The sequence below is a fragment of the Humulus lupulus genome, chromosome 5 (assembly GCF_963169125.1).
Source record: "Humulus lupulus chromosome 5, drHumLupu1.1, whole genome shotgun sequence".
In the NCBI taxonomy this organism is placed as follows: domain Eukaryota; kingdom Viridiplantae; phylum Streptophyta; class Magnoliopsida; order Rosales; family Cannabaceae; genus Humulus; species Humulus lupulus.
In genome coordinates, this window is record NC_084797.1 from 142,709,438 (window position 1) to 142,719,889 (window position 10,452).

Consider the following 10,452-nt stretch of genomic DNA (forward strand, 5'->3'; position numbering starts at 1 on the left):
ATGGATAATCTGAGAGGACGATACATATATTAGAGGACATGCTACGAGCATGTACGTTATACTTTGAAGGGTCCTGGAGTAAGTATTTTCCTTTCATAGAGTTTTCCTACAATAATATCTATCAGTAGAACATCAGAGTTGCTCCTAATGAGATGTCGTACGGTAGGAAATGTAGATCACCCATTCATTGCGATGAGACAAGGGAAAGGAAATACTTGGGTCATGAGGCAGTTTAGAGTACCATTAAGGTTATAGAGAAGATTAAAGCTCGGATGCTCGCTTCTTAAAGTAGACAGAAAAGTTATGCTGATCCCAAATGTAGGAACGTTGAGTTCCAAGTGGGAGACTATGTCTTCCTTAGAGTTTCACCGTGGAAAGAGGTGAGAAGATTTGGGAAGAAGGTTAAGCTGAGCCATAGATTTATGGGACCATTTGAGATCCTAGAGAGGAATGGTTAGGTGGCCTATAGATTAGCCTTACCTCTGGCACTGTCGGTCGTACATAATTTATTTCATATTATGACACTTTAGAAGTACGTGTCAGACGTGACTCATATGTTGAGTTCCGAGGATCTGGAGCTTCAAGCAGATCTCTCCTATGAGGAACAGCCACTCCAGATACTAGACAGGAAGGACAAGGTCTTGAAGAACAAGACAATACCTTTGGTTAAGGTATTATGGAGGAATAGCAAGGTCGAGGAAGTGACCTGGGAGCTGTAGTCAGATATGCAAAATCAGTATCCCGACCTATTTAGGTAAAATTTCGAGGACGAAATTCCTGTAAGGAGGGGATAGTTGTAATGTCCCCAATTCCCTAATTTGTCTTAGTGTCTTGATTAGGGGAGCAGTAGGGAAATAACTGGTTTATTGTATTATTATGTGATAATATGCACGATTATGTGAGTTATATTATTATATGACTGAATTGGCATGCATGTGGGCCCGTTTCTTATTTGAAGGGCATTTTAGTAATTTTGGCCCGTTCATGACATAATTGTATGTATGTCCACATATGTGATATATGTGTGAGACCACATTATTATGTGGATATATTTGGGTTACTCAGCACGAGGCGATCCTAGGGAGCAAGTTAGTAGTTTAGTCATAATGGGGTCGAATATCGGGCTCGGGGTGAGCCTAGGAATAATTTGGTAACTTAGTACATTATTGGGATTGATCAAGTAATGGGAAATTATTTAGTCATTATTAGAGGATATTGGAAGTATCGGGAATTATAAGGCGTTAATTATGATTAACAGGATAAATGGTAAAAGATTGAATTGCCCTTGAGGGACTTTGAGAGAGAGATTTGACCTAGGGGCATTTAGGTCTTTGTGTGTAAAGATTAGTGACTTTGTCACTATCTCCTTTAGCTGAAGAAAACCCCCAAAAGAAACAGAATGTCACTCATTCACAGCTCTCTCTCTCTCTCTCTCTCGATTGTTCTCTCCACTCTCTCACTTGCTTGGATAGATTTTGAGGAAAAACTAAGTGAATTCAAGGCTTTGGAATTGAAAGCTTGAGGTTTAGGATTGATTATCTACAGCTAGGGGATTACATTCATAGCTAAGGTAAGGTTGTAAACTCTATTTTTTAATTTAATTCTGTTTTGGTTTTTGGGTGTTCTTGAGCTTGAGGTTCAAGGCATTAAATTTAGTTTTTGGTGGGGTTTTGAGTGAGTTTGAGCTTGGATTTTATTGATGGTTTAGTGTTGACATTGTTGTGGGATTTAATTCTTTTTTTGGGTATAAATTTGGTTGATTTTAGGTTAGTTTTGGCTGAGTAAAAAAGGGGAAATTCTATTCTTGGGGTCGATCCTCGACCCTATTCTTGGGGTCCCGCAACCCGTTTGAACCCAGGGCGAAGGGTCTCTGTTTGGATTAGGCACACCGTGACCCTCAGGGTCAAGTCGCGGAATTTTTCTCTGGGCAATGGAAGGGGGAGGCCTTCGATTAAAGGCACGCCGCAACCCTCAAGGGCGAGTCCCGGCACGCATAGTCAGTTTTAGCCAAGTTAGGTTTTGAGTGACGGGAACTCAAACCTAAGGGCCCGGGATCAATCCTACTACCCGATTTAGTGGAATTCGAGGTCCTGGAGGCTATGACTTAGTCAGAAAGCCTTTATTCGCTCGTTATTGATAGGATTTTATATTTTGTTATGACTAGGTTACTACTAGGGACTCGGAATTAGGATCGTGCTCGAGGGTCATTCTTATTTTACATTACACTTGGACCTGAGGTAAGAAATTGCACCCATTACGTGATTTACATAATTAGGGTTTCGCCCAAATATTGCATATAAACTTTATTAGGGCTTGAGCCCCTGTAATGTTTATGATTATGATTCCTATTATTGTCTAATTAAGCATGTTGAATGCTCTATATCTGGACATTTGTTACATAATGAATACTTGTTCGCATTATCTGATTGAGAAAGGCTTGAGTTATGAGTCAAGGATGGCAATCGCACTGAGCGCTGGTCGTTATGGATAGGCCTAATAAGGAGATCATCACACGCTTGTCCGACCCAATGGTTGTGGAAAATTTAAGCGCCAGGTATGCTAGGCCATCTCCAAGGCTGATTATACAGAGGATAGGGCATTGGGCCTAGAGGTGACTTATTAGTCCCATATCCTAGGGCTGGGCCCCACTATGATTTATTTATCATGTAATTTTGGCAACGGGCCCTAGTATGATTCATTAATCAAGTAATTTTGGGCAACGGGTCATGGTATGATTCATTAATCATTTAATTAGGGCATCTAGCCCCATATAACATTGTAGTTATTTATATGAATGGTATGCATGCATCTGTAGGGTTATTACTACTAGGCATGTTTATTGTGATTTGGTAACATTTTTTTAAATGCTTATAAGCATGTTTAAGTTTTGTTACTGAGCCTTAGCTCACGGGTGCTATGTGGTGCAGATAAGGGGGAATGGAAGCTAGACCATCCATTAGTTGGAGATCTTCGGTGGCAACGTGTACATATGCGGTTGCTCGATCACCACAGTCGAGGTTTCTCAAAGGGAGTAGGGTTAAACACTATTTTTGCCGCTTAGGTCGACGGGTTGTAACTTTTGAATTCTAATTACCCTTTTGGAACTGTAAACAACTTTGTAAACGGTTATTATGGGATCCGATGTAAACTTTTCATTTAACAAATTATCTATTCCTTTTTACCAAGATTTTTAACCCTAAATCATTAATCACATTTAGTACACATTTATAGCCAAATGACTCATTTAGCGACCCTAGCACTATTTAAAATACACAGTGTAACAGTCTTGCCTAACCAAGGTGGTACACATAGATTGTAAGAAGAAGATGGTAACTTTTGAACCTTAGGGAGAGGACCTGTTTATATTTGTGGGTATTGTGCACGGACCTTGCATTCCTATGATATCAACATTGAAGGCTACAAACCTATTGTAAGGTGGTTGCATATGATTCCTTGTTAGAGTGGTGGATAACACAAGGGTTATGCCTTTTGGACCTGAAGAGGCTAGATTAGTGTGTGAGTTTCTCCCGCACAAGGAAATAGAATTTGTTATCGAATGGGCACAGGGGACAAAATGGGTTTCTTGAACACCGTACGAAATGGCTCCATCAGAATTGAAAGAATTCAAGGTTTAGCTACAAGAACTACTTGGCATGAGGTTTATCAAGCGTAATTTCTCTCCATGAGGTGCGCCAATTTTTCTTGTAAAGAAGATGTAGATGTGCATTGATTACAGAGAGTTGAATAATTTGACTATCATGAAAAAGTATCCACTGCCGAGAATTGATGACATCTTTGATCAGTTACAAGGCAAGATAGTGTTCTCCAAGATTGATCTTCGATATGGTTATCATGAGTTGAGGATCAAAGATGAGGATATTCTGAAGATGACTTTTCATACCAGGTGTAGGCATTATGAGCTCTTAGTAATGTCGTTTGGATTGACTAATGCCCCAACAAGTTTTTATGGATCTAATGAACAGAGTATTCAAGGATTATTTGGATAGATTCATGATTGTCTTCATCGATGACATCCTAGTATATTCTCAGTCAGAGGCAGATCATGAACAACATCTTCGGTTGTTATTACAGAGGCTGAGGGAGCACAGATTGTATGCCAAGTTCAAGAAGTGTGAGTTCTGGTTACCTTAGAACATTTCTTGGCCACATTGTTAGCAAAGACAGAATTAAAGTGGATCCAACCAAGATTAAGGCAGTCAGGGATTGGCCAAGGCCAAGGAGTGCTCCTAAGATTAGAAGTTTCCTTGGATTGGTTAGGTATTATTGGCGCTTTATGGAAGGGTTCTCAAGGATTGCTATACCACTGATGGAGTTGACACGCAAGAACTTGAAGTTTGTATGGTCAGATAGATATGAGATCAGCTTCTAGGAGTTGAACTGGTGATTGATCATTGCTCCGGTTATGAGTCTTCCTTCAAATCAGGAGAAGTTTGTAGTCTATTGTGATGCATCAAAGCAGAGGTTAGGCTGTGTTTTTATGCAGGTTAGAAAGGTGATTGCCTATGCATCAAGACAACTAAAGGAATATGAACGCGGTTACCCTACATATGACCTAGAATTAGCAGCAGTTGTCTTTGCATTAAAATATGGCGACACTACCTTTATGTGGAAAAGTGTGAGATATACACTGACCACAAGAGCCTAAACAAATGAGAGAGAGATGTTGGCTGGAGTTGGTGAAAGATTATGATTGTGAGATTTTTTAACACCCAGGGAAAGCCAATGTTGTGGCAGATGCCTTGAGTGGGAGAGGTATGAGACATTTATTTAGCTTGAAGCAAATATCAAAGGAATTGGCAGAGGATATGACTAGAGCATGTATAGAGTTGGTGGTGGGCTAGTTAGCCAATATTATCCTACAGTCTACTCTCTTGGAGAGAATAAAGGAAGGTCAGTTGAATGATCTTCTGTTGATGAGGCACAAAGGAGACGACCTAGCTGGAGTGGCTAAGGACTACACTATTTTAGAGATGTGTTTATTGAGGTATAAGGAGAGGATTTGTGTTCCGATGGACTTTGCTATCAGACAATAGATTTTTGATAAATCTCACAAAACATCGTATTCATTGCATCCAGGCACCATGAAGATGTATAATGATCTAAAGTCATTATATTGGTTTCCTGGGATGAAGAAAGATGTGCTCCAGTATGTGGCTAAGTGCCTAACGTATCGGCAAGTGAAAGTTGAGCACCAGAGACTAGCAAGTCTACTCCAGCCTTTAGGTATTCCTGCATGGAAATGGGAGGACATTACTTTGGATTTCGTAGTGGGAGAGTCAGCATGATTCAGTTTGGGTGATTGTGGATTAGTATAGCAAATCAACCCATTTCTTGCCTGTGAGGACAAATTTTACAGTGGATTAGTTTGTTGAGCTGTATGTCAGGGGATCCGAAGTCTATTATGTCAAATCGAGACCTCATCTTTACTTCCAAGTTTTGGGGAAGTCTAGAGAAGGCTATGGGTACAGAGCTGAAGTTTAGTACAACCTATCATCCTTAGATAAATAAATAGTCGGAGAGGACAATTCAAATACTGGAAGACATGCTTCAAGCATACATTTTTCACTTTGAAAGCTCGTGGAGTAAGTATTTTTTTTTTTTTTGATGAATCAGCAAGACTTTCATTACTCCAAAAAACAACTATACATTCTAATAGCATCTTCAATGGAAGATCTAATAATATAAAATTCTATACAAATATATGAACTGTTAGACTATATCCCTCTTTACACCTTTAGCTTCATAATGCCGAAAACCATTCTATTTCTACTGTACTGACACGTTGAGGCCTAACACAGTTAACTCTATGTTTAACATCTTCCTTAATCTTCCTCACTATCATGTCTACTGTCATCACCTTCGAATGCCAGAGAAGGTCATTTCTGGCATGCCATACTTGATAAACCAAAGCTGCAAGTGCAGCAGAATAACATTGTTTTTTGAACATGCTTATTTTGGCTCTTTCAATCCACCTTAGAAGACTGCCCAGACATCTTGATTCAGCTCTCCATTGAAGCCATCTCTTCACTTGCTGAAGACAGAGCCAAGATAAAGAGCAATAAAAAAAGAGGTGCTCCTTTGTTTCTGTGTGAAGCCGACAGAATAAACAATGAGATTCAGCAATTATGTTATGTTTCTGCAGCTTTCCTCTTGTTCTCAACCAATTCTGAACTGCTATCCAGAGTACCAAACTATGTCTTGGCAGATTGAGTCTACCCCACACTTCTTGGCTCCATTTTACTCTATTCTGAACAGGACACAGCATCATGTAGCCACGGGATATCTGGTATCTTACACCAGAAAATTGTTGTATATCAGTAATACTCTTAACCCTTTCTTTGACAGCCACCAGCTTTCTCCAATACCAGCTCCCTTTGGTAGGGGGCTGGTAGCTCCACCAATCTCCTCCTTTAAGATAAACACTATGTATCCACCTAACCCATAAATTGTCTTCCTTGTTTGGAATTGCCCATACATACTTGATGATGGCAGCAATATTCCATTCAGTAACTCTTTTGAAACCAATTCCCCCTGCTGCCTTAGATTGACATACACTCTCCCAAGCTATAAGACCTGCTCCCTGAAACAGATGTTGTCCCTTCCAGAGATAAGCACGACAAATGGTCTCTATTCCAACAATAACTTTCTTTGGTAAGATCATGATTTGGCTCCAATATGAATGTATTGTTAATAACACTGAGTTGATTAGCATAGCTCGGCCAGCAAAGGACAAATTTCGAGTACTCCAAGCCTTAATCCTAGCTGTCATTTTATCAGCCAGAATAGCGCAATCATTACTTGAAATTCGCTTGGCACAAACAGGGATGCCTAAATATTGGAATGGTACTTCTTTCCTGCTAAAACCAGAGACATCCACAATGCGCTGCACCTCACTTTCTTGCATGCCACAGCAGTAAACAGCCGACTTCGAAGGATTGGGATGCAGGCCCGAGGAACAAGAAAATAGCTTCAGCCCTTGCAAGAGATAATGGATACTTTTAAAGTCTCCATGGCAGAACATGATAACATCATCTGCAAAACTCAGATGATTTAAATTCAATTCTGCACACCTGTCATGGAACTTGAAGTCTGGTTTGGTCCCAATTCGTTGCAATATTCTTGTGAGATACTACATACCGAGGACAAAGAGGAGCGGAGACATAGGATCTCCTTGCCTTAATCCTCTCTTTGCTTCAAAATATCCATGCATTGAGCCATTGAACATGAGGGAAAACCTTGGAGTCCTGACACAATTCATAACCAACTTTACAAACTTGTTAGGAAATTGGAAAGCAAAGAGCAACTCTTCTAGGAAATCCCACTCTACTGTGTCATAAGCTTTCTGTAAATCCAGTTTTATCACACATCCTGCTTTTGTTGTTTTCCTCCCATAATGCCGAATGAGATCTTGGCAAATCATAATGTTGTGAGCGATGAACCTACCTTTGATGAAACCCCCTTGATTTTGAGCTATCAACTCAGGAAGAATGTGTTTCAGCCTGGAACAAATCAACTTGGTGGCTGTTTTGTAAATTACATTGCAACATGCAATGGGCCTAAAGTCACCAACAGTATTAGGACACTTAACTTTGGGGATAAGAGTTAATACAGTTGTGATTATCTCTTTGAGTATTTGACCTGAATGCAAGAAGGAGGTTACAGCTTCAAAAACATCATTCCCAATTAACTCCCAGTTGTCCTGAAAAAAATAGCTTGAATATCCATCTGGTCCCGGTGCCTTGACCCCAGGAATTTCAAAGATGATTTTCCTGACTTCTTCCTTTGTGAAATCGCCCAGTAAGAAATTAGCTTGTTGCTTGGTCACCAAAGGCCCTTGTTTCACCACATTAATTAGAACAGAATGCCTATTAGCCATTTTATTGCCAAGTAACTTTTGATAAAAGGACAGAAAAGCTTCTGTAACTTGAGAATTTGTATCTATTCTGATTCCTTCTTGGTTTCTAATTAATAAGATTCTATTTTGTTGTCTTCGTGCTCTAATGCTGGCATGAAAAAGTGTTGTGTTTGCATCTCCATCCTTGAGCCAACTTAGTTTGGCTTTTTGTTGCAAAAAAGAATGCAACTCTTTATGTACTTGAATATATTTGTCCCTGGCTTCTGCTTCTCGACTATGCAAATTAGGATTCAAAGGGTCTAATTGAAGTTTTTCTTGACAGTCAACCAATCACTCCTTGGCCAGAGCATCAGCTTTATGGATATCACTGTACCCCTGTTTGTTTAGCTCTTTTAAGACTTCCTTGAGAGCTTTGAGTTTAGTCACTACTTGATACATTTTTGTCCCAGGAATTGCTCGCTTCCAAACCGCCTCCACTGACTCTGAATACTTTGGATGAGAAGACCACATTCTAAAGTATTTAAATGGCTTTTTGCCACTTAGAATCTCAGGATACACAGCCAAAATCACAGGGGTATGGTCAAAAATCCCTTCAGGCAGAAACACTGCTTCAGCATTGTTAAAACAATTCAGCCATGTCTGATTTGCAAGCACCCTATCTATTTTGGAGCAAATTCTATCATCTCCTTGTTGTTTATTGCTCCAAGTATAAAAACACCCACTACACTTTACATCTTCTAATTGGCATTCCCCAATACAGTCAATAAAATTTGTGGCTGTGCTATACTTCACTCGTTTACCAAGCCTTTCTTCTTTATTCAATATCTCATTGAAATCTCCCATGACAACCCATGCCTCCTGGGTATTTATGTCCTGTAGCTCTTTCCATAACATCTTTCTCCCATCTATATCATTAACAGCATACACAAAAGTGACATAGAACTAATTCTTACCATCCATCGTGGACATATGATAACTAGGGTTAACGCCCTTTGGCCGCACCCTCTATTTATCCCACTGAATCCGGCCCGCTTAAACCGAGCCCAGTGACTATTATGCTGTCCTCGGCTACAAGTGGCCGTGCCGCGCCCTGTGCGCAAGTATAATTTACGACACCCTTAGGTCGTTTATCACATGTCCCATGGCGTAATACCATCTATGACATTATACAGACATCGGGAGCACTTAGTCCCATCACAAACACATAACCAGGTGCAGTTTTCTTACCTTTGGACTTGCTAGCTTTGTTTGATTTGATCCTTAAGCACGATCCCTCTGGATCCCTAGCGCACACCTAGTCACATCCATCGATCAAAATCATCACCAAAACTCAAGTCCAAAACCTAGCCTCGGGACCAATCCCGAGCACTCGGGAAGCTATAATTCCACCAAACGGGGTGGTGGAATCAAACCCGGAACCCTCGCGCAAAAATACCCTTGAAAATAACCCAAAAACCCTTTTCTGGAAATAGGGTAGCGCTACAACACTCTTTGGAGGGTGCTACAGCGCTACAAACAGAAACAAAAACACCCTCAGATCACTTGGCCTAGCGCTACAGTGCCCAAAGGCTAGCACTGTAGCACTAGTCACAAAACAGCACACCTGCATTTTTCCCTAGACAAACCTTTCCAAAACTTTTCCAAACTTCAACCAAACTTAAAAACAAGTTTATCAACATGTCTAACTCATCCCATACATCCCAACCACAGAAAACTCAATCACATGCACCCCCAAACACAAAATTCACCACAATTGAACCTAGAGTTCAAAAACTCAGCCAAACAACAAAACTTCATAATTTAAATGTCCAAGTTCAAAGTTCCTTACATTTAATTGGAAATTTTGATGTTAGGATATCCTCTACACTTCCTTGGCTTCCTCCTCCTCAAACCCTTACCTTTAATTCCCTAGAATTCCCATCAAATTCAGCTTAGAAATCTAGTTCAACAGCAAAACCAGAAACTGAAGAAATCCTTGAAATGTTACCTCAAATGGATGAGTAACCTCTGTTAATCCTCAAGCTTAACTTAGGAACCTAATTGCTAAGCTTGACCTAGCTCTCCTCTGAACCTCCGCTCCAAGAGACCTCAAGAAATGGTGAAGAAATCCCTAAACCGTAAAAGAGAAAATAGACTTCCAATTCCCTTTCCTTTCCTTTTCTCTTTCTTTTCTTTCCTTCATCCTCTAGACTTTTCCCACTAAGGCATAAAGCAATAGTTATACTTATCCCAGATTTTAACTCAAATGACCAAAATACCCTCCCTTTATTCCAAAGCCTTTAAATCAACCTAGGGGCATTTTGGTCGTTTCACCTAATTCCCGCTAATTCCTCGCATGTCTCTATGATTCACCACTCACTTCCCGACACCTAACTAATCACCAATTATATTCCTCAATGTCAAAATTGACCCCAATATACTCTCCAAATTCCTAGAAATACCCCTAGGCTCGCCCCGAGCCTGGTATAAATCTCCGCTGTGAATTTTCGCTAAACCGCTCACTAGGATCGTCTCGAGTCACAGATTACAAATATATCCACATAATAATGTGGTCTCGACTATTATCACAAATATAT

General features: G+C 40.1%; 1 protein-coding gene across 1 annotated transcript; it reads right to left on the reverse strand.

Moving 5' to 3' along the window:
• Positions 1-8,206: 8,206 nt before the first annotated feature.
• Positions 8,207-8,836, reverse strand: LOC133779544 (uncharacterized). The gene is made up of 2 exons (XM_062219497.1): positions 8,830-8,836; positions 8,207-8,781 (listed from the first exon to the last, which is right to left on the reverse strand). Exons 1-2 carry the CDS (start codon positions 8,834-8,836, stop codon positions 8,207-8,209), a joined length of 582 nt encoding a protein of 193 aa, XP_062075481.1.
• Positions 8,837-10,452: the final 1,616 nt, after the last annotated feature.